Here is a 24,702-nt window from a genome sequence, read left to right as displayed (position 1 = left end):
CTAGCTGCCTGGTATCAGGTGGGAGTCACAATTTCCAGGCAGCCATCTAGTTCCTCACTGCTCAGAGGGCTTGCCTGGCAACCATGAGTGTTTCGTAATATGGGTGACCAAATACCATGTAAGTAGAACAAACAAGAGATGACCCGAGAAGTGAGTTGTCATCACTTTCTGATTGATTCTTTTTCCCCTTGGGAGAAAAATTCCCTGTATTACTTAATCTATTTATACCTCAGGGTTTTCTGTTTTTCTTAGAAAGTTGTTTTCACACCAAACCGGATTCATTTCAGAATAATCTCATCCCCTCATATGTCTGTTCTTCTCTGATCTTAGTAATAAAATTTCTTGGTTTCAAAATAAATTAAATTAAATCTGTCTTCTAGGGATATAAATTGTTACGTCGTAAAGTCCATTCTCTATTATCTGAGCACAGATGCACTAACACAGAGTATTTAAAAAGAAAGGCAGTTCTTCCATTACTAGCTTCTATGGGTTTCAAGATAATAATCTAGAAATAAAGAAACACGCATCTCAGTGCTAGACTGTGAAACACAGAGTCTTCAGCAACAACTTATTGTATGGGCTTGAAAATAGACACAATTTATTTCTTATAATAATGTTTATTACATGTTATATAATGAAAATATCTTAGTAGTGTAACATTTACTAGATTCTCACCTTCACAAGAAAAAGTCATCTCATTTATATCCTTATTCACAACATTTTTTTTTTTAAGCCTACAATACCTGGTTTTCCTAGGTGGTCGCCCATCCAAGTACTAACCAGGCCCAACCCTGCTTAGTTTCTGAGATCAGACGAGATCAGGCATGTTCAGGGTGGCATGCCCATAGACTATTGACTACATTTTAAGTAATGAATCTGGCATTCTGATCACATAGACTTGAAGAAGAGCTAAGACTCTGCAAGTGTGACATTTGGACACAAGTGTAATTCTCTGTGACTATACTAAACATATAAATGTCATACTACTACACTTCTATATGTTTTATTTCTTTGAAGACATGTACTGTGTCTTCTGTCTTTCCACCATAGCAACTAGAAAAGTTGTTTGTACCAAACACTTAATGAACATTTATCAGCTAATTTAATATATCATGCCTGCCCTTGTGAATTCTCTGCTAAATTTTGTTCACGTAGAACTGTTGGCTCCACACTGGTTGCAGGATTCCTGCTCTCCTTGGATCTCCCAGTTTTCTCAAAGTAATGATGAGTGTTTTTATATTGGAGCTCCAATAGTAACAGGAATTAAGTTGAGCCAGATATTAGAATGAAAAGTGTAGTGGTTTTCCATCAAAATACCTGCATTTGACTTAAAACGCCTTTATTAAGGCAGATTGTCTATATAACTGCAAGCATTTAAGACATAGTAATTGGGGAACAGGTATACAAGGCAGTAAAATGAGGTAGTGAAAAGGATCATGGATTGGGTGTCAGGATTTTAGGACATTTATTATTTTTATCACTTAACATCTATTTTTCCCAATATCTAGTCATAATACCTTAAATTTCTCCTAGGACCCATCCCCTCCACCACTCTCAGTTTCTGGGGTTTGGCTCCAGAACAACCATGTCATCGGTCAGTGAGAACACTCCACCTGCCAGGCCTTGGAGACAGGTTCAGGGATGTGCCTTTGACGCAATGAGATATCTTCTGGAGTTTCCAGGAAAGCGGTAGATACAGTTTTCAACTAACTAAAGGTAAGAGAATGTGAGACTGGAGTTGCTATAGACAATTTGCCACTGCACGGAATCTGAAAACCAAATAAACATACAGGGGAGAGAAAAGCTGGAGAGTTAGAGAAAAACTAGATAATTCTGGTGACTTTTTTTTTTGTTCTTGGACATAATCTTGCTTAATGAGAGTTCCACTTCTAGGCTTTTCAGTTAGGTGTGCTAATAAATCCTCTCTCCTTTCTATTTTGTTTTGTTTTAGCCAGTTTGTAGAATACTAAAAAATAGATCCACAAACTAGCTTGGTTGCATCTAGGTGAATCAGATTAGTACTTGGGTCTGTTTCTCGTCTGTAAAATAGCTTGGGCTAAGTTCACTTCCAATGTTAAAATTATATGAGTTAAAATTTTCTTTATGGGTAAACTATGTCAGTCTCAAACAGTGCATGTTTTGTTTTGTTTTTCATTTTGGATATTGTCCTATGGAAAGTCTGAATCCATACATTAACTAGTTATGTGTCACTGGGCATCTACTCTATTCCTAGGGAATGTTAGCCACTCCATATTCCATGATTCCCTAGACAATAATAACTAAAGCATCCCAAGGCTGAATATGTGAGGACTGTTTTTTCCTGATTTTACGGCACCTTGTTTTGTGATTTATCATTCATGTCTATCACAATTAGATGTTATTTGCTAACAGGCACTTTGCATTATGGTTGATTTGCTCCCAGTAGTCTTACAGGGTGTGCCACTAAGAATTAGATTTGGATAGCTGAGACAGGTACAGTAAGTAGCAGGAGTCTCTGTCCTTCTAATGTAAAAGCAACTTGGAAGTAGGCAGTATATAACTGGTATAGCCTATCCATGAAAAACAAGAACCCAGACTTCTTTCAGCTCTTGGCTCTGCCATTCCCTAGGGTTTTGACTTTCTGCTCATGGTCCGGAATAGTTGATAAACTTGAAATTTTTATTTTCCCATACTGTTGGCGTAATAATGTCTATTCTTCTGTACGACGGAGAGAATATGCGGTCATTTTTCTCTCCACATCTTTATCTGGCAAAACAAAAAGTTGGCAAATTTATGTTGAGGCCCCCTAGCTCCCTCCCCACAGGTACTCATTTTTCACCCCTGACAAAGTTAAAAAAAAAATTAAATTGGTCCACGAAAATTAAGCTTGGAAACCATTGGCTTATTGTAGATCAGCATTCACATAGAAGTTGGAACAATGAATTAGAGACATAGATGAAAATAACCTTCCTTTCTCCTTACATCGAGATATGATCATTATACCAAAAGATTGAGTCATTTTGGAAATGTAACCTGAGATATGTACTTAGTATGTGTCAGTTTCCCTTTCTGTAATACAGGAATAATATCTTCATAATATGCTGCATTAAATGAATGATTTCAATATTATTTTATAAACTGATACAAAAATATAACAATATTTACAGCAATGTAGTATGCTAGGCTTAAGATCACAAATTAAGAAACACGCCTGGGTTGAATGCCAACTCTGCTTAGTGGCATGTGATTTTAACACTACGTAAACTGACCCCTAGGTAATACACATATTGCAAACTCTTTGTTAAAGTAAGTATGCCTAAAGTCCTCCTCTTAAACCCCATATTATGATGTCTCCCAGCCTGAATCTGGATAATTTGGTTCAAACTTTTTTTTTCTTCAGTAGCAAATGGAACTATAACAAAGTTATTCCCAATTTTAGAAAGCTGTTTTAGATATTCTTCCCTTCAGAGAAATAAAATGGACTTCCTTATAAATGTCTTCCATTGGCTCTAGTTCCTTCTTCAGTTGCAACCTTAAATTAGTAACCACAAGGTTTTTAGGGAAATGAAAATACTGTTATATCAGAATGATGGGTATATGTCCTTATACATTTCTCCGAACCCATAGAATGTACACCACCAAGAGTGAACCCTAATGTATACTATGGACTTTGAGTAATAATGACATGTAAATGTTGGTTCAGCGATTTTAACAAATGTACCACTCTGGTGAGTGATGTTGATAATGGAAGAAACTATCCATATTGGAGGTGGAGGCCAAGTAGTAGTTGAGAAATCTCTGTATCTTCCACTCAGTTTAGCTGTGAATCTAAAACTGGTCCAAAAAAAAAAATAAAGTCCCTTAAAAATGGTAATCATATTCTCAGGACAATAATCCTTAGTATTTTTATGAAGGAAAACATCATAGCACATTTTGTGACAAAAAATTTTTGTGCTGTTTGGTAGACTACAAAAGATGAAAAGCAGATGACAGAATTTAGGGAAATTTATGATGTGGGAGATAAGAATTATTTGAAAAACTGACTGAAATCTTTCAGAAACCATTAAAGGAAGAATTCCATAAACAGAAGCACACTCTGATAGTTAATTTTATTTGTTCAAGGACTCATATTGCAAGCATTAAATCAAGCATGGGCTTTGATTGTGTGAGCCCAGATTCACATACTTAGGGAGATAAAAGCAAACTGTGATCCATGTATATAACTGGAAACTAAAGGCTCATGGTTATCGCATTGTAGTTTTTAAATTTCTACAGTCGAGAAGCCTGGCATCATAAGTCTTTGAGGTCCTTCTGGATATTCCACAGGGTATCTGCACTTTTCTTGAGTTGGGCAACTTCATCATCCTTCAGTTTCTGGTTGATAACACTGGTCAATCCCCGAGCATTCAGGATACAAGGAAGGCTCAGGAAGACTTCATTCTCAATGCCATACATCCCCTGTAAGACAAGAAAACCACTGAGATTAAAAAAAAAAATGAAACCAGAGGTAAGAACGATCACAGGTCCTATGTGTGAACAGAAAGAATTGTAGGAAATTCGATAAGCTCAAACTCATTTTTTAATTTTCATCACTTACAGGACCGTATTTCCCTAGTACTTGTGTTTTGAGTTAGGTTTTCTACATAGAATATACAAATAAAATAGATACAATAAAATAACTAGAAATGAATAATGAGGACTTTAAGGAACTTATTGACACTTCTATCTTATACTTTTAACAGAGTTTAAACAGAGATAATATATGTCTTCAAGTTAAGTTGCATCCAAATGTGATTCTTAATGGGCTACTTTTCACGAAATCTTGTTTCTTAAAATTCTTTGGTTAAGAAGATAACCAACCAATGAGATCCAGAATAGTAGTTGGAGGCTATACAAAGGCAAGGTTCTTACAACACTCAAGAGTTACTAAAAAAAAAAAAAAAAGTGGTACAATTTCCAAAACACTTTACCAGTTTGTATTTGCCACATCATACGAGGGGGAATTATAAAAATTTATTGGCTGTCTAGCCTCTAAAAGTCTGTGCTCTCATTGTCCTGAACTGCTTGAAAAGGAGAAGTCTCCATAAAACTTTGAGAAACAAGTATCTGTGAACTGAGACTTTATCTTGGCAGTCTTTAAATAAATTTATTTACAGACTACAACACTAAACATCATTTTATATTTTGTAACAGTTTCTTACCTTCACCATAGTTGACACTGGATGAATCCTGGATAGATTTTTCAACATGGTTTCAATAAGATCAGCCACACTTAATCCAATAGCCCAGTTGGTGTATCCTTTTAGCTTGATGACTTCATAAGCACTAAGAAAAAAAAATATATCATAAAAGAGATTATTGAAATCAAACTCAGTAGTTATTAAAACCAGACTCTTTGGTTTTGACTCCTACTCTGTCTCAAGATTAATTGTAATCTTGAGTAAATCATTTAACCTTCCTTGTCTTAGTGTTTTTCTGTAAAATAAGGATAACAATAGTATCTATTTCATAAGTTTATTAAATTAATTCATATGTATGTAAAATGTGTAAAATTTAAACTTTGATAAATTTAAATAGTGTTGTACGAGTGAATAAAAAGTCACAATGGTAAAAATATACATTTTCCAAGCAATCTTCTTATTCATAAACATAAATATTTTCAAAGATAATAGTGAAATTAGAAAACAATGAAAGTAAAAGAACTTTCACATTCAGACCATCTTGATTTTGAGGTCCCACTTACCACTGTCACCTAAAAATGATGACCAACTAACTCAAGAGCAAATCAATGACAATACCTTGCATGGAAATTTCCTAAGCATAAATTGTACACCTCAAAATGCATAAAGGAACTGGTACTTGAGAAGCAGCAGGAGTAACAAACAGTATTAAGAACCTGAGATTTAATGAAATGTATCACAGAATACCTTGGGCAAGTTAAATTATTGGGTAAGCCCTATTTTTCTCATTTGTAAAATAAAGATGTTAATAAAATTTTAAGGAGTCTTTCAACTTTTTGGATTCTTTTTTTCATTCTAAACATCAAATTCCTGAAAATAAATAATTAAAATTGAACTGAATAAAATGATTCCATGTTGGAAAAATCAGTTAGTCTTGCTACAACAATCCTCTGCAAATAACAGTTAACATTTATTGAATGTTTAGCAATGATAAATGTGTGCATAGGTGTGTGTGCTTTTACTCAATTTTCACAATAATTTTATTACCATATGACTTTACAGAGAAAACCGATACAACTTAAAGTTTAAATAGTTTCCCCAAGACATTAGTGTTAGTGTCATGATTTGAACCCAAGCCCATATTCTTTACTCTTGTCTATTGTTTTATGTAAGCATGAAGGTCATAGAGAGGAGGATTAGTAACAAAAAAGATAGTAGAAGAGGGGGGAAGAAAGATAAAGGAAAGAAAGAGAAAGAGAGAGAGAATGAAAGAAAAAGGAAGGAAGGAAGGAAGGAAGGAAGGAAGGAAGGAAGGAGGGAGGGAGGGAGGGAGGGAGGGAGGGAGGGAGGGAGGAAGGAGGAAGGAAGGAAGGAAGGGAAAAAAAACAGAGGGAAAGGAGACATCTATAGTTCAGAGTAGAAAAGTAAATACAGCTCAACTTAAACACTTTCAACATTTGATCAACAAGTATTTATTTCAGGCAATTGTGAAACTCATAGTGTCTAGGTTTACCTTTCTAAGTAAGTCATCTTTCTCTGTCAATAGGCATTTTGGAAGCCCTGTTCACTTGTTAATTCCACATTTCACACCTTACCTTTACAACAGAATTTCTCTAGAAAAATATTTGCTTTCTCTAGGGGAACTGCCATATTTTTCATTATAGTAAGAGTTTATTTAAGCAAGTAGCCATGGAAATTATTTATAATTCTATCAAGTAAAAATGAAATTGTCTTAAATCCCCTTCCACTTGCCTTTCAACCACCATTTTATGCACTTCCTTCCAATTTTCACTATCATTGTCCGTTCCCATTTCTGGATTCAGTTCTTGGAGAGAAACGCCTGCCACGTTCACTCCACTCCACACAGCCACTGAAAAATGAAACAAACAAACAAACAAACATTTTACATATTTCTGACACTATTTAAAAAAATCTTTTCTTCTCCTAGTTCAGATTTCACCTTTGATGCAAGTTTCCTACTGGAACTGTTCCAAAAACAACTGACTCCAGTATACTTCCCTCCAAAAGGCTGAAATTTGCATTCTAATAGTCACACATCTGATCTTTTAACTTTCAACCATTTGGTGTAAAACAGAATTATTGTGTCATATTTACAGAAAATATGAAACTCTTGTTTTTCTGTAAGCTTGTGGAATCACAAGAGATTCTAGTTCAAGACTATCCTAAACTTTTCGCTTGAGGAATTCTTAACTTTCCTCCTGCTTATTTTTCTAATAAGCTCATTTTTTTTTATATAGGTTAAAAAATATTCTTGGCTAAGACCCAAATGTAATCAAAGTATCTCTTCTCATGCCTCAAGTTCAGTCTATTTCTTGAAAGAAATTTCACATAACCAAAATGAATTTTTCTGCTCTTAACTGGATCAAATAGTTCCTTCCAAGAATGATTCCAGAGGCACAGTAGACAAAGGTGTTGTCTGTCATTGGCTATTTGATGCACCAAAACAACCTCCTTGCCTATTCTTAACACCTGCCTAACCAAAAGCATGTATTGAAGATCTAGGCATACAAATATGAATAAAGACATGCTCTGTGCCGTGTACAAGCTCAGAATCTACTGGGAGAAACAGACAAGTAAAGGAAACTAAACCAATGGAATAAGCTCTCACAGAAATATGGAGAAAGTGTAATAAAACATAAATATGTATCTACTGAATATCGGGGGCAGGGGAATGAGTGTAAGAAAGGGCTACAAATATAAAGGCATTTAACCTAGGCTTTGAGAAATAAGTATGTGTTCTTCACGGACCTTTGGAAGTGCACTGTAGACTTAGAAAATATGAGCAAAAGCATGTGGTGAAGCCTAGTATGGCTAGAACCAGCTATGAAAGGCAAAGCTGCCCATGGCCAAAGAAGATCCCCTTTCAGTCCACAACTTTGACTAATTCGGGCTAATTGTGGAGAAAACTAGGGCATTTTCAAGGCCTTTGAAAGTTATGAGATCTACATAATCATGTCACGGTGAGCATGGTTTAATTCTCTTTCATTTCATGTATATAATATAGATCAATACAAAAATGGGGGGATGTTTTATAGAAAATGACACAGCAATAAGTGAAGAGAACATTGGACAGGAGTCAGAAGACATGATTCCAGTTGTAATCATGCCACTAACTAGCTAAAGGATCTTCAATGAGCCACTATGCCTGCTTTGCCTCAATTTTTTCCTCATTACAATGTAAGTCTTGAACTAGAGGACACATAATATCATTTTCAGATCAGCGGTTCTAGTAATTATATATTTGTAATAACTAGCATTTATTTTGAACTTTCACTGTATACCAGACATTGTACTAAATAATTTATATAGGAAATAAATTCAGACAAATTCTTAGATATAAGTAATGCTTGAATAAAGTGGTACAATGTGTCAGAAAAAAAATCAGCATCATTATATATAAAAAGGCACAAAGGCAATGATTGTAAGACCAAATTCTTATCATACCAAAGGAAACTCTTTACTAAATTTACATTACAAACTCTCATTAAATTCAAAGGAAAATTTATAACCTTTTAGGTAGAAAATAGCTCCTTGCATACTGGGTGGAAATAAATTTAGTAAAACGCAGGTTATCATTATTAATATTAAAGTTCTGGATAATTTGTTTCATGCCATAAGTCTATTCGACATATAAAATTCTATGTTTAATAAATATGTTTATAGTTCTGAAATACAATCACGATTGTTCATAAATGCTTTTTGTAAAGTTTGTTTGAAACAGAATTAATTTAAATAAAAAATATCAACTTAAAATGAAACATTGAGAATAAATAGGTTTTAACTGTTTCAAAACAAAGCATTGTAAAAGAAATAGAAGTGCAATATAATTTTAATGTTGGTCTTTTGCAATTATTAATTTATGTCCAACAATTCTATTTAGATTCCTAAAGAAAATATTTGAGTGATTTACCATATGGTCTCTTATTACTTAAATGATTGAGAGTTATTATGATTAGTAGTTTATTAAAAATCAGATTTCATTTGAAGAAAGATTTTTTTACATTATTGAATAGTAGACACTGGTTATTTAAAAGCTTTTGTTACCCAATTTATTCTTTCTTTGATAAACATGATTATCATAGCTCTGCCCACTGAAAGGGGCTAGAAACAAAGACGTACCAGGAGCACCAACACACCTATCTTGACCTTGGTTTCTAAATGCCATTCCCCTGAGAGGGAAACAGGGTTCACTGGAGAAATAGAGGATTCTAGAGCTGTTAAAGGGGGAGTAAAAGATGAGCCTAGTGCTCTTTATTGTTGTAGAAAACAAGGAAGGGCTCAAAAAATGGCGAGATGTGTCAAAAAGACACAGGAGCCAGCCTGAAGAGCCTGTTACTTGACAAATCTGGGACAATTTGTGCATTATAATGATGGCGACAGAAACTTTGTGGAATAAAGTAAAAACTTGAGTTTACCTATATATAAATAAGTGAGTAAATAATAAATGGATTAGAGAAAGCTCTCTCTTACAGTAGAATCCAAATTATAAATATTAAAGAATTGATGGGGTTAGAATGTATTTGACATCCATCAGAGTAATAATTTATTTAACCAAGAACCATTAATTGACACTACATTTAACAGGTAAAAAATTAATGAGGAATCAGATATTTACTTAGTATCAAAGTTACCCCCACACAAATTATTTATTTATAGTGTTAAATGTGTAAAAACATAAAAATAAAATTTGGACATGGTTCCATAGTATAGCGGTTAGCACGTCTGCTTTACATGCAGAAGGTCTTGGGTTTGTGCCCCAGGGGAGTCACAGTCCATGGTCTACAGCCATGCCACCCTGAACAAACTCGATGACTGATCTGAAAAGCTAAGCAAGATTGGGCCTGGTTAGTACCTGGATGGAAGGCCACCTAGAAAGTCCAGGTGCTGTAGGCATAAATAATAATAAAATAATTTAAAAAGTAAAATAAAATTTAAATACAATCAAAAAAACCTTCAGAATGGCAAGAACAATACTATAAATACATGGTAATTATTGTCTATTTTTTTTACCACTTGAATCGCCATGTTCTCCCAAAATCCATCCATGGCAGCTGCTGGGATGAATGCCAAGTTTCTCAGCCATAAGATAACGAAACCTAGCAGAATCCAGATTACATCCACTTCCAATCACACGGTGCTTGGGTAATCCACTCAGTTTCCAGGTAACATATGTGAGAATATCCACTGAAATTTTTAGAAATAATATATGTAAATAAATCGAAACCAATTTCAACTGCTATGTCAATTAGAGGGTGCCCTAACTTCCTCCTCTCCCACATCCCCATTCCCCAAATGAAATATGCCCAGAAAGATGTAAACAATAAGACTTTCCATGGGGGTTGGAGACAAAAACCAAAAAATTTCAAGCTTTATATTAAGAGAAATAGAAAAACATGAAAATGGAATATTGCGGTTTTTTATTTATGTTATTACTTGAAATAAGAATACCTAAAAACCTTGCAGATTAACTAATTTACTGTATATAGAAAGGAAGAGCAAAAGGGTTGAATTAGATCGTCACTTTAGCTTATTCTAACGTTCCGGATTGTTAATGACTGTCATCATAAACCAAATGCCACTGGTGACTAAATTATCAAGGCATGCTACTGTAACTTTTCTTGGGCACCGATAATATTTAGTAAGTGATTATAATAATGCAGGGCATTAACATTTCCTACTATTTAATGAAAGGACCACTATGACAGAGCCTTTATTTTGGTGTGGTGTGACCCCAAGACTGTACAGTGGCACAACGTGCTAGTCTAGACAGGATCCCAGTGCTTACAAGCTAAGCTGTAAAAGTAGGAATATGTGCACACAAAGAAAGCAAGGGGTTAATCTTGCAGTTTCCACCTCCACACTCATAACAGACACTGGCTGAGATATTTTAAGGTCATTTTGGAATAGATTTATAAACTCTTCCTTGGCAACTTGGGTTCAGTGGGAGTGACTCTCTATTGTTAAGACTTTGAAACTACACCTGAAAAGCTGTATAACCAGTTATTAATGTCTGCCACAGGATCAGCAGGCAGCAACTCCATATGTGCCAGCTATTTCTCATTCCTATCTGCTATTCTGAGAACTCTTAGATGCAAAATCTAACTAGTTAGCAAGCTGCAATCCAGGATTGAAGAGAATAAGAATAATACTAAAATAACCTCTGTCCTTGCTGGCTACCAACTCTAAATATCTCACATATTACAAGGATTTCTCTAGCTCTAATTCACAATCTTTCTCTATGTGACATGTCAGAGATAATCAATTTTACCATTTTATCAATGTATCTCTTATGGTCAGCACTAAACAGTAAGTTTGGTGGCAAATTATAGACAAAAGAAGTGTGAAACAGAGAGTGTTTAGGTTGTGACTGTTTAGGTTGAAAAAATGCATTTCTTTTTAAACAGGAGTTTTAAGATGCAACATTTGGTGTTCGCATATATTTGTCCATTGGTATAGTCTATTCTATTTTTAAACCTGGACTGATTAATGGCTTTTTAAAATTCTTTTCAAATTCAATCAGATTCAGTTTTGAAGAGTTTTAGAGATACAGGACACTAGAATTTTTTCTGGAAAATAGAAGGTCAAATATGCTAAAATATTTCTTACAAAAGCCACATTCAAATGTTTCATTATGTATTCATTCTAAGATGATCTTTATAGAAATTTTAAAAGCTTTTAGACTCTACAACAAACTCAGATAAAACAAATAGATGAAATTGCTTTGTGGAAAACTCTTCTTCCACTTTTAAACATTTGACCTAGGACTGTGACATTCGTTCTGCAAATACCACTCCTACGGCCAATAACAGGACTCGTGAATTGCTTCTGTTAGTGAATACCAGAACAAAATTTTTCAGTTCAGTAAAGAAAATAAAACAAGACCCCGAAACACAGAACTTAATAGAACTGAACCTTCAGGCATTATAATGATACCTGGGTTAGAAACCACAATTATGATGCAGTCAGGACTGTACTTGACGATCTGCGGAATAATGAATTTGAAGACATTAACGTTCCTCTGTACCAGATTGAGACGACTCTCTCCCTCTTGCTGGCGGACTCCTGCAGTTACCACCACCACCTTAGAATTGGCAGTTACAGAGTAATCTGGAAGGAGAGGGGGGAAAAGGTACTTTAAATACAATTCTTCATCAAAACATATCACATATGATATGCTCTAGAAGCCTAAACCTACAAAAGCTTCTAGAATTTATATAAGAATTATGTTCTCTATATTATGTGATTTTGAAGTGCAGTGCTCTTATGTCTTCTTTCTCTGATGGGATACATTCCAACCATAAAATTGGTTCAGAGAATTGACCAAGGAGAAACTCAAGAAGGCCTTAAATTATATTTCTGCCTAACGAATTCAACATGCTATTGACTTTAAGGAATACTGGATTGTCGGTAATAATGCAAAGCATAAACTGTGAGTCCAAGTTCGACAGGCAGCCTTCTAATAAAAAAAGTGATTTAAAGGTACTTTTAGGTTTGTAATGTTAATTCAATCTATGAAGGGGAAGGAACCAAAGTGTTTATTCTTGGCTAGAAATTAATTTCTACTACTAATACTTAATATTTTAAGGAAGTGTATTAATTTTTAGCAGCGAGTTTCTCTTGAGAATATTTTAATTTTTCCTCAATGAAGAGTGTCCTTTCCCAACAGATACAGACATTATGATTCGATGTGAACATTAGACTCAATAGCTATGGATGACTCATAATTAACCTGTGTGGCTATGTGATTTTTGACAGTCATTAATACTTTATCATTATCTTCTCCCATAAAATGGAGGTAATAGGACCTACCTCTCATAGGATTAGTGTGACGATGAAAATGAGACATACAAAAAATTTCACAGTACCTAGAATACTAACAATTTAATGAATACAGTTATTATTCATAGTTGTATTGTTAGAAATTATTTTGAAGGCCCACATTTCTATATCTTTAGCATAGCCATGTTGTAGATTTGTCACTGCATAAATGTGTGAATTTGGAACAGAGACAACTAAAATATGAATTTATTTAGTTTCTTTAAGGCGCTTACATTACTTTGTGCAAATATTTTTTTTCTAGCCTAAAACCTTCCTGTTTTTAGATACACACAGAAAACATTATAATATAACTTCCCATAATGACATTACCAAACATGTGGAAGTCATATGGGTATGAAATTATAGAAGTAATGTGTATTTGTCCTCCAGGATTAATTGGAACCAGAAGAAAAGAAGAAACTGCTAACACTAGATGCACCAAGATGAAAAACTAATTTTATATCAGAATGAGGATCTCACTTTATTCTTAGATCACACTGGGCATAAAATGAAACTACCTTTATCTGCCACAATTTTAGGTGTCTGAAGAAATAAGCTCCCATGCTGCAGATCCATCATTTCTCCTTTGAGTTTATCTTCCAGAACATCCACAAGAGCAAGCTCATCTGCCAGAGACTAAATAGAAAAACAGGTGTTAGTCCCCTACACCACTCTAGGATACCTCAGCTCAGATTATGACTCAGAGACCCTTTAAATAGTTAAGCACCAAGTATCTAAAAACCTCAAGAATTTGACCGTGGAGTTAGGTGTGCTCTTTAAATAAAATATCTTGAATAATGAACTATTAATACTATAGGACACTAGCTTTTCAGAATTTCACCTTCTAGTACTCAACTAGGATTCAGGTATGGTACAAATTGCTTTAAGAATATGTAAACTTAAAGATTCTTGATGAAATCGACTTGGTCCAACAGTGGCCTCAGGGTGCACAAAGCTTTACATTACTGGGGGATGATGATAAAGAAAGAGACTCACCCAGACCCAGAAAAGCCTTGGGCAGTTGTGTCCATCCTGAGGTCACCTCTATTTTGGAGGATTTCTAAGGGAAGATCTGGTTTAAGCTATCAAGAGTTTGAATTCACTTCAGAGTAAGATTCAAAGCCCTGGTTGAAGCTAGGAATGCTCAGGTTGTCTCTGACCAACTCGAATATCATAGTGGAGAAAAGATGAGTCTACTAAACAGAGAGGTCCAGGACTAGTAGGTTCTCCATATGCAATCAATCTGAACTTGCCCGGTTTCAGAGTTCTCTTGTTTTCTATTCCAATTGTCATCCTATGCCACCCATCCAAAATAAAATCTTAAATCAATAAATATACTATTTAACCTTGATCTAGCATCATAACTTCATGTTTTATATATAACACATTTTACATGTTTATACATTCTCTACATCACTACATTAATAGTAGCAGAAAAAAATAAAAGCCTGTATTCTCCCTTTCAGTTGTTTGTTCTTTAGCAAGTCCTTGATGTTTTTTTTGTAAAAATGAGGGTGGAGGGTGTCAATTTAGATGCATCTAAACAACCTTTCGGCTTTGAAACGTGGTTATCTTACAGAAACCCATTATTTGTAAAATCTTTGAAAAGTATTATCCCTCCCACAGAACATTACTGGAATCTTTGCCTTTACTGTTTTATGGCTGTTAGCAAAATAATTAGCTTAATATGATTTATCAATACTGGTGCTCACTTAAAAATGCAAATACCATTTCTAAGGTTAGTGTGATCAGTTATACAGGGAAGGGCACCGATGGGGAAAAAAAGATAGGTAACTAGGGTTCAGGAAGCACTTTGAAGGATAAAGTGGAGCAGCCTAGGGTGAAACTGGAGGAGTAAGGAAAGTGCTGACCAGGAGAGGGTGAAGAAGCAGAGAAAAGTGAGAGGGCCAATAAGAAAACGGGACCTACTTTAGCTTTCCAGAAAAGCAGGTCCATTTCCTGCAGGAGCTAAGATATGCGGTCCATACTGTCTGTCTCTAGAATCCCAGTGCCTGGCTAGCCTTATGAGGTGAGCTGTGAAGGTTTGCTTGTGAGGGTTTCTCCGAGACTTAAGCGTCCGTATGACTGAACGTGTTCTTAGTTCCAAGCAACTAATTTGTTTGCAAACGTCTGAAATGACCATTTTATGAGTTGGGGGTTACTTAGTAAATATTTTCTCATTTCCATGTGTGCCAAATACTGGCATTAATTTTCATCTAATTTTACTTAAACACATGTTTTTACATTTTTAAAATAGTTTTGCTTCTGCAGCTTCTGACAAGGTTACACAAGACTCTTTTGTGTTTTTTAAGTCCTCGATTAATACAGAAGGTCCTCACATAAGATGGTTAATAGGTTCTTAGAACTGCAGCAAAATGATCTATAACAAAACCGATTTTACCACAGGCTAATTAATATAAACAAGAATTAAGTTTCTATGGTATCTCATCAATGTTATAACCAAATGACATTATTCAGCAACCTGCTGTACAGTATAACTTAATAATAGCCATAACATTCCATCAAGGTCCTGAACTGGGAACATCACTCTTATTTTAGTAACATCACATGCGGTGCTGTTGAAATCAACAGGGGAAAACAATTTGAGGCTTAAATGGAAAAGGATGTCACAGGAACTCGGATCCTGCATTTTGTTTCAGTGGGTGTAGAGAATTGGCTGAGAAGTGCATACGCAGCTGGCAAGGAAGAAAGAGATCCAACACTTTCAAAAAATAATTGTGGTGCTGAATTTAGCTGCATCTGTACCACAGAATAACCTCCAAGTGTGGAGGAAGACAAATAAAAGACATGTGACTAAGTACCTATGCTGTTGTTTGGCCTAAATAAATCGCCTTCTACAGTCACATACTGGATAGCCTAGAAATTTACCAACCATTTATTTCACTTGAGCTATAATATATGCATACATTAAAATATTCAAAATAGCAAGCCTTAGATTAATTTCAAAAGCAATAACTTATTATGGAACTAGGTCAGTTAGAAGCCAAGACTATCACTATTGAAACCTTGTTTAACATACTACAAAAATGTCTTTTAATTTGAAGTCCTGTGTGGACCAGATATGGCCATAATCTGCCTCTTGGTCCTCTTAGCTAATACATTACTGCCACAATGTCTTAATATTTGATGACTGCATTTTTATATTCAAGTATTTACTATGCATAAAATTTTGTGTGAGGAAAAGGTATAACATTTTCCACATAACTGGCTAAATGGACAAGCACTATTTTTTCAATAATGTTTTCCTTCTCTGGAATACCACTTCTATCTTATTAAACACTGTTTGGGTCTGTTTCTTGGCTTTTAGTCTGTTCCATTAACCTGTCTATTCTTGAACAAATTTTAAGCCAAGTCCTTCACTAAAAAAAAAAAAAAAAAAAACAACTATTTTCCAATATGTCTTTAATTACGTTGCTCCTTCTAGGAGATTTCTTATTCTGTGTTTCTATTACAGAAACATGGCTATAGTTGACTGAATCAAAAATAGACAAACCAAAAACAGCTGGACACAGAGGTTCAAGGTAGAATAACTTTGGATGGAAGCTCTATATGACCATGACAACATGATGAGGACTTGACAGTTAAATGCAGAGCTTGCGATTGGTAGTGGGGCAGAAATCATATTTGGCAGTATAGGCCATGAAAAATGAAAAGCTATAATCAAAATTCAACCAAATGTAAGTACAGTTTATTAATAATAGCAAGAATAGTCATTTATTTAATACATACTTATTACTGAATGCGACGGGCATTAATCTACTAATCAGAAATGCAGCGATGAACAAATTTGGCAAAGTCCCTACTCTCATGGAATGTATCAGGAAAAGGAACAGGAATTAAGCAAACAATTTAAGATGATTCTAATGATGAAAGTGCTATAAATACTAAAAGGCAGGGTGATATTAAAGTTACTGGGAAGGGGGTTTACTTTGCAATGGACAGAGAGGGAAGGCCTCCCTGCAAAGGCGCTTATGAATGATAGGAAGGAGTCAGCTCCATGATGGTCTAGGGTAGACATTCCAGGTGAAGGAAAAATCAAGTAAAAGGGTTCAAGCAGAAATGAGCTTAAGCAGAAATGAGCTGGTGGTGTTTTGAAGAAAGAGGATAAAGAGTAAGAGATGAAGTCAGAGATAGTACCACTACATTGCAATGGAAGGTGCCCACCCTGGAGTTTGCACTACACTGCTCTGCTCTGAGACAGACAGGGAGAGATCCTCGATGCCTCACAGGATTTTATGTGTGTACTGTGACACTACTGAGAACTTTTAAGTACAGGAGCTACTATTTTTGTAAAAGCTCACTAGGGTTATTATGCTGGCAATGAGGGTGAAGGAGTGAGCAAGAGTAAAGCAGAAAATAATTGAGTGTTGGTAATGGTGGGATGCTGTACTAGGAAGCCTGAGTTGTCATCATGGGTCTCGCTGAGGTGTGCACCTCCTCAACCTCTCTATCTCTGATGCTCTAGTTTGCTCATTTTAGGGCCAAAGCAATGTGTGTAGTCTATAAAGCACACCAGTGATGGATTCAAAAAGCCAGATCTGGCACTTACTGTCTGTGTGATCTTAATTAAGTCACTTAATCTTTGAGTTTGTTTTTTTCCAACAGTAATATACAGATGACAATACCTTCTTAGAACTTTCGGGGAGAAATGAAGCAAAATACAGACACTGACAGAACAGGCACTTTTATTTTCCTTTCTCTAGTAAACTAGTGGTGTTTACAATCCTTACCAAATATTAATGACAATTTGAAGCACTTTAATCTTTACCCATAAAAATAAAATTTAGACATTTTTAATTAGTAAAAATGCTCTTTAAATAAGGTAGTCATTCCCTCGCAGCATCTAAATTGGAAGATTCCTACTGTGTTAGTAGTAAAGTCAGTTCTCTCAAGCACCTGAATTTGGCCAAGGTATTATATACCTGCAGGTACAGTCTCAATTGAATTATTTATTAAGGAAGATTTTTAATTTACAATTAAAATAATCACAGAGGTACTCAAAGAATCATGATAGCTCAGATATAGATTCTTGAAAAATCCTAATTTTGAGATTAACAGGAGGAATGAAAACTCTTTAGCTAGTATTTCATTATCACTTTTATATTTTACCTGCCTAAATACTAGTATAGAATTAAAAGAAGTTGCAGAGTCACTATGGTTAAGAATTTGGATTCCTGGGTTCAAAATACAGCTCTGCCACTAACAGCTGTGTGACTATGGGCGAACTACTTAATCTCTTTAAGTCTCAGCCACCTCGTCTGAAAACAGGATATGAACAGTTACCATTTCCTGAGGTTATGTTTCAGTTAAAACACTTCATTATGTTACACGCTCAAAAAAACATTTTATAAAAGAAATGTAAGCCGGACTACTTTTCATTTTTACTGACATGAACACTGAGCACTAAATTGTGATTATTTAAATTTCCCCTAATTTGGGAAGCAGCTATCCTAAATCACAGGCCTCTAATCAATTAAAACTAGCTAGGAAAAAAATGATAAAGAATAAAATTTTCATTTTATCGCATTACATATTTTAGTTGATTTCTTTGATGACTTCTCAGTGAAGATTCAGAATTAGTTTCTTTAGAATTTAAAGTTTTCAAACAGAAATATGCTTGGCTACAAGTTATTTAGGCAGCCTTCACACAAATACAAAGAGACACTATGCTCTATTGAAGACAAGGCGGCATTTTTTTTTAGAGTGGGAGGAGTTCTTCCATTTAAGGCAGCCTTCAGAAAGAGCAAGAATCAATTCAGTGAGGTAAATAAGAAAAGAGCTCTTTCCTCAAAAGTCCTTAGAGATAAAGAAAGCTAACTATGGTTTGAATGACAAGGGATACATGAGGCAAGCCAAAAGTCTATGAAGGTATATAAGAACAATATAGTCTGGAGGAGTGGAAGGTGATAATAGTAATGTACCAGTGTTTAATCTCTTGATGTTGATAATCGCATTGATTATGAGAGAATATGTCCTATTTTTTCAGAAATGTACTGATGAACTTAGAAAGGTACGATGTCTGTAATTATTCTCAAATAGTTTAGAAAAAAAATTATTACATAGAAATAATTAACTAATATATACATACGCACAAAGAGAATATGATAAAATGTTAAGAATTGGTCAATGTGGACAAAGCGAATATGAAAGTTTAACTTTTTACTCTTCTGGCAAATTTTCAGCAAATTTGTAATTAATTCAAAATAAAACCATTAGGGAAAGGTTTGAGGGAAATAATGGGAATATTTCCATGACCAGATTATTTATTAACTGCAGAGGGTAATAGGATCTTTACAATGGAGAAACCTTGCAGTTAGCACTCCAACTAGAGGATCTCGGGCACCAGCTGCAATGAGACTTGTTGAACATCATGTGACTCCTAATGTGATGCACTGGGAAGGATATTACATCACCTAGCCATAACCCCACCCCAAAATCTACCCTGGACCTAATTACAAGAAAATATCAGACTAACATAAATTGAGAGACATTCTACAAAACTGACATGGACTTCGAAACTGTTGACATGAAAAACAAAGAAAAGCTGAGTAACAGTTTCAGACATGACAAGCATATACAATACATGATTGTAGATCGGGGTGAAACAGCTATAAAAAGCATGCTTTTGATAAATGTAGAATTTTAAATCTGGGCACTATATATTATATAATAGTACTATACAAATGGTAAGTTCCCTGAGTGTCCTAACTCTATCATGTCAGATAAGGAGAATATCATTCTCTCAAGAGATACATCCTCAAGTATTTAAGGGTGTTAACAACCTGTTTACAACTTCAAAATATTCAGGAAAAAAAAAAGTATTTTAAAGATACAATAAAATTCTGAAAAGTTCCAAGAGACTATACACATGCCAAAATAGTCTATCACATATGGTGTTCTTGAAACATACCTTTCCCAGAATGCTGATGGCACATGCCATACCGACTTGCCCAACACCCACTACAGTGATCTTATTGTTTGGGACTGCTGCCTCTTCTGCAACTGATGCAATCAGTTTTTCCTTAAGGGTTGCCATTGTGTACTGTAAGAAAAGAATCAAAATATTATCCATACATCTACACATGGACCTGAATGGGAACAATCCCCAAAATGTTGCAATTTTGAATGAAAATCCAGTTTCGAAGGAGCCAAATGATATTCTAGGGCACAGAATATACTTTAAAGAACCATGTGACCAATTTAATGGAGAATTTAATCAAGACAAAACCTCCATGAAGCCCATTAGAATCGGGTTCTTCTCTTCGGCCTATGATTCTGTAGTAGTATTTAACAAGTTGTAACAATTCTGTCTTGTGGCTATTCATTTACTGACTAAAAGGCATGATTTCGGGAAAAATAGCTTTAAAAAAACATAAGACATTACATTTAACTGATTTGCTTCTATTCACCCTATAAAGAATTTATATGCAACTACGTAAACTAACTTAGGGATCACTATAAACCTATATCTAAGCTTGGTCTAAAAAAAATAATGGCCAGTTATGAACATAATTTCCATTACTACAGGTTCAATTACTCTTGGAAGATAGGAACTGACTGGTTCTATTTTCTTCTAAAGTCTTACTTAACATGTGTCACAGTGTATTGCTCATACAATGTGTGCTTAAATAAATACAGGAGCAATAATAGAGTGATAATGTTTGTGCAAAACACGCAAAAAATAATTACCCTGAATTCCTTTTAGTGCTCTTTGGAGCTTATTGAAAGATCGGTAGATAATTAATACAGTTTCCTTTCAGAGGGCAACAGTAGAAAAATATCACCCCGTGAATCAGTTTATTTCCAGCCATTAAAGAAAATAAGCCAAAATAAATTCAAAAGTAAAACAAATAAAATTGAGACCTTTTGGAAAATATTCTATCCAGTAACACCAAATTTATTTGTGCCACTGGATTATCACGTGTGCTTTCTGGATAACTAAAACAAATAGCAAAATTTATTTTATCACCCTGCCTTCTTAAACATAGGGTAAAGTTCATAACCCGTCTTCAGAATTAAGCATCCTTTATAATTGTATCCCATTTTAACGTCTATCGTATATGTTTGCCTTTTATTTAATGTTAGACTGTTGCCTTAGTGGCCACTTGTTTCAAACTGTACTCCTGCTTCCAGCTCTTATAAACTAAGTAACAAAACCTAGTTTAGTTAACTGTATATGTTAAGAGTTAGTAAATCCGAGTTGGAATAAATTATTTAAATTTGGAGACAACTGAGTAAACAGCTATTTTGTTCTAAAGCTATTTTTCCCCAAAGTCATTTTCTCTAATCTTTAGGGACTAAACTGAGAGATTATTTTGCCTTTAGAGAGCACATTTGCAATTTCTTGTGGATGCTACAGAAATATAGAACAGCATGCAACTGTCTCCACAAACAGACCACCTTACAATGAAATTCATACATCCTACATTTTGAGCAGAATCCGAAGAATGCTGCATCTCTTCTTGTTGAACAGAGAGATACAAGTGCATTGTTTTTCTCCATTAAGTTTATTTTCGTTAGTTGGTTTAAGATCCTTTAGGTATATAGGGAACCCAGTAACGGTTGCTATATATAGATTAGTTGTTCAGAGAGACTTTTAAAATTAATTTTGGAAATTTCAGAAACTACAATTTAGAAGCTTGAGCCAATACAGATCATCTTTCATATCTTTCTAGAGAAAGGTGTTTTTCTTTAATCATTCTTTAATAGGAGTTATGGAAATTAGAAGAAAATGTTTTGTATCGGATGTAAGACTGCCAAGATCAGAGTGGTGCCTGTAAGGAAAAAGCATGATAAACTGGGTAAAAACAACCTCTTATTCTAGGTCTTTTATATTCTCGTCCCCCTACACCCTTGTGGCTATAAATCATTAGAAATAAACCAGTGCCTTAAGCTCAGGAACAAAGATATCCTTTACGAAATAGCTCTCGATTCTACTTCTTAAAAAAGCCATCTTTTGCCATCTAATTCCTCCACTGAAGCGCCAGCTCTCCCCTTCCCCCCGCATTCCAGGCCCTAATTACAGCGCGCCCTGGCGCCACAGGCCACCTCTTCCTCTCGGCCTCCGCAGCAGAAAGCGGCAGGTCACAGAGTAGGCGGCAAGCACAGATCTCCTCGGAGAAAGTCTCTGGAGAAAAAGTCTACGCCTCCCTTCCTCTCAACACCCAAAGCAGACAAAGTAAACAAAGCACCCGAAGCATCAAGAAAAAAGGCCAGAAATGAACCCGCCTATAGTTCTGGTAAGGGCTGAGCCTACTGCAGCAGCCAGGCAAAGACTGGAGAGCAGGGTCAAATCCGCAGATCATCCTTTACCCTCACCCTCGCATACCCTCACCCTCGCATAAGCAGGGGCATTTCTTCATCCCACGGTAGTAGATTCCAATACCCAGGTTCAAGATCAGGCTGCCTTCGCTTGTCACTTGGTTCCTTCTCCCTCCCCCAGCTCCTCAGGCACATATTCGCGCTCCAGCCTGCAGGCACTGGGGGTGATGCGGTCGCTATGGACATGGATCAAGGACACGAGAGCCCAGATTTTAGCTGCAAATGCAACAAGTCTCTCCCCTGCAGAGCACAGGCTGCAGGAGAGCCCTGCTGAGCGGCGGACAAAGCCGGGGACTCAGTTGCAGCCGCTTCGCTCCGCCTCTCTCCGCCTCGCTCCCTTTCCGAGGGCACGACCTGCTGCCCCAAAACCAGGGCTTGAGTCTAGGCCAGAGTCCGGATGCTCAGGGATCAAGGTCCCAGAAGACAGAGCTCTTTCTCAGTCCTTCCCCCGGTCTTGCTACACAAGGACTCCCCAGCAGGTCCCACCCAGTTTGCCCGCGAGCCAGGATTCAGGATATTGATGTGAAACTTACCAGGAGGCAGAGGACTCTCCAGACAGCAGTAAGAGCCGCGCGAAGAAGACAATGTCAGCTGCCTGCGTCTCTTCAGGCGTAGGATCCGCAAGGAGGAAGAAGGACGCGCGCGGGGCCCGCCCCCTCCGCAGCCTCTTAGCTTTCTCTATTGTGATTGGAAACCCGAGAACCGCCTACTCCTCCACTCGCCTAGCTCAATCCCCTTCAAGGACAAGGGCTCAAGTGTGCACATCCCCTCCTCCTCCCCAAACGAGCAGGTCACCTTCTGGTGGCTAAGGCGGCCTCCGCTTTCAGCCTGTCTCACGGTCGGCAGGCTCTCAAACACAGAGGCCGCGTTATTTCTAAAACCTGACCATCTTCGGCCCTTCTAGACTTTCAGGCTCTTGTTCAGCTAGCTTTAATCCAAACAGAAAAAAAAAAATTAATTTTGCTTTTCAGGTCAACTTTAGTGGACTACTGTTTCTAGCTAAGGTGTTGGTGGTATGTTCCCCTGGGATAATACTGTTTCTTTGGAATGTTTTTAAAAATAAAACTGAATTTTCAATTTTAATCATCTCAGTTATAAAGTTCATTTGATGCAACAATGACTAGTGGATTCCCCACCACCACCACCATCACCTAATTCAGCAAATATGTATTAATTGCTTACTGGTTGTCCAACAAAACCAATGAAGCCTAGTGCCTGCCTTCTGAAGTTCTTTACATGGTCTCAAGGGCAGAAAATATGGAGCCACCTGTAAGAAGTAGTTTCTCTTAGTTTCGATTCAGTGCCTGGTACCTCGATGCAGTGCTGGTGAATGAATGAATGAATTATGAATGATGAAGCAGTTAGAAATTCAACTTTAAGTATGTGTGTGTGTGTGTGTGTGTGTGTGTGAGAGAGAGAGAGAGAGTTTTAATTAAAATGCTGTCAGGTAGGTAGGTATAGCAATCTCACAAACTCCCCATATGTAAAAGAGAGTTTTTGTTAGTAGCTTGTTTGTTTGTTTGTAAATGGCCATTAATCCTATAATTGATGCTTTAATTTCATTTCAGTGCCAAATACTGAAGGTACAAAGATGAATATAACTCTATGCCCCTCGAGATGCTACCAATTTAGAGGAGATAAGTAGGCAAACTCTTTCAATTATAATACAATGTGATAAATGACAATAGAATTTTGACTAAATCTCTAAGAAAGGGATGTGTTCAGAGGAATTGATAAACCTAGGATTATAGAGTCCAGTTAGTGAGAACTTTGAACATCCCTAAAGATACAGTTCAGTTACAAATTGAAACACGATGATCAGAGAAAGATAGAGTTGGGCTGATAATCTTGAATGCATGATTACATTTACCTTGAATCCAACTTTGAAGCAGAGCTGGCAAGTCACTCCAGCAAGAAATCTAGAAGCCACCCAAAACCTTCTTCTCACTTACTTTCCAAAACAGTTAATCTAAGTCTTCTATAGACTTCTAAATCTCTCCAATTTTCCCCTTCTTGTATTTCTTATTGTGTGTCTTTGGGTAAAGAGGGAAGAGGCAGAACAGGAAAAGTAAGAGGTCACTATCTCTTTTTTCCACCCTCATTCCCCACCCCCCACCACCAGTGAGTTACTAATCTGATTGATCAAAGTGAGTTTTCCAACTACAACTTTAAATGCCAGGAAAGCTCACACTACCTGGCTCAAAAAATTTTGAGAATCGTATATCCAGGAAAGTTACTTTTTTAAGTGTGAAAGACAGTTTTTTATATACACTGATTCAGGCCACATACTCCCCAGTGAGGTTCACGACACATTACCTCCCAAAATGGCCCCTTGCCTTATTGAATACATTCAGCAGAAAGA

General features: G+C 36.1%; 1 protein-coding gene, 1 long non-coding RNA gene and 1 other non-coding gene across 6 annotated transcripts in view; 1 reads left to right on the top strand and 2 right to left on the bottom strand.

The window, feature by feature from the left end:
- Nucleotides 1-24,702, top strand: part of LOC107508577 — a 107,588-nt gene that overhangs the window by 10,160 nt on the left and 72,726 nt on the right. For all 4 annotated transcript variants that reach the window (XR_001596335.2, XR_004955704.1, XR_001596334.2 and 1 more), the window contains exon 2: nt 1,534-1,716. This is a non-coding gene — a long non-coding RNA (uncharacterized LOC107508577). The remainder of the gene's footprint in view (nt 1-1,533; nt 1,717-24,702) is intronic.
- LOC118614632 lies at nt 732-850 on the bottom strand. Its single transcript, XR_004956130.1, has one exon. It is a non-coding gene; the product is annotated as a 5S ribosomal RNA (ribosomal RNA).
- On the bottom strand, nt 4,070-23,011 carry LDHB (lactate dehydrogenase B). The gene is made up of 8 exons (XM_016140491.2): nt 22,874-23,011; nt 19,930-20,061; nt 13,517-13,634; nt 12,114-12,287; nt 10,191-10,364; nt 6,912-7,029; nt 5,181-5,304; nt 4,070-4,437 (listed from the first exon to the last, which is right to left on the bottom strand). The coding sequence occupies exons 2-8, from the start codon at nt 20,053-20,055 to the stop codon at nt 4,270-4,272; spliced, it is 1,002 nt and encodes a 333-aa protein (XP_015995977.2). The 5' UTR covers nt 20,056-20,061; nt 22,874-23,011; the 3' UTR covers nt 4,070-4,269.

Source organism: Rousettus aegyptiacus, unplaced genomic scaffold (assembly GCF_014176215.1).
Source record: "Rousettus aegyptiacus isolate mRouAeg1 unplaced genomic scaffold, mRouAeg1.p scaffold_m13_p_2, whole genome shotgun sequence".
NCBI classification, from domain to species: domain Eukaryota; kingdom Metazoa; phylum Chordata; class Mammalia; order Chiroptera; family Pteropodidae; genus Rousettus; species Rousettus aegyptiacus.
Note: the sequence above shows the minus strand (reverse complement) of the source record. Positions and strands in the feature narration are given on the sequence as shown.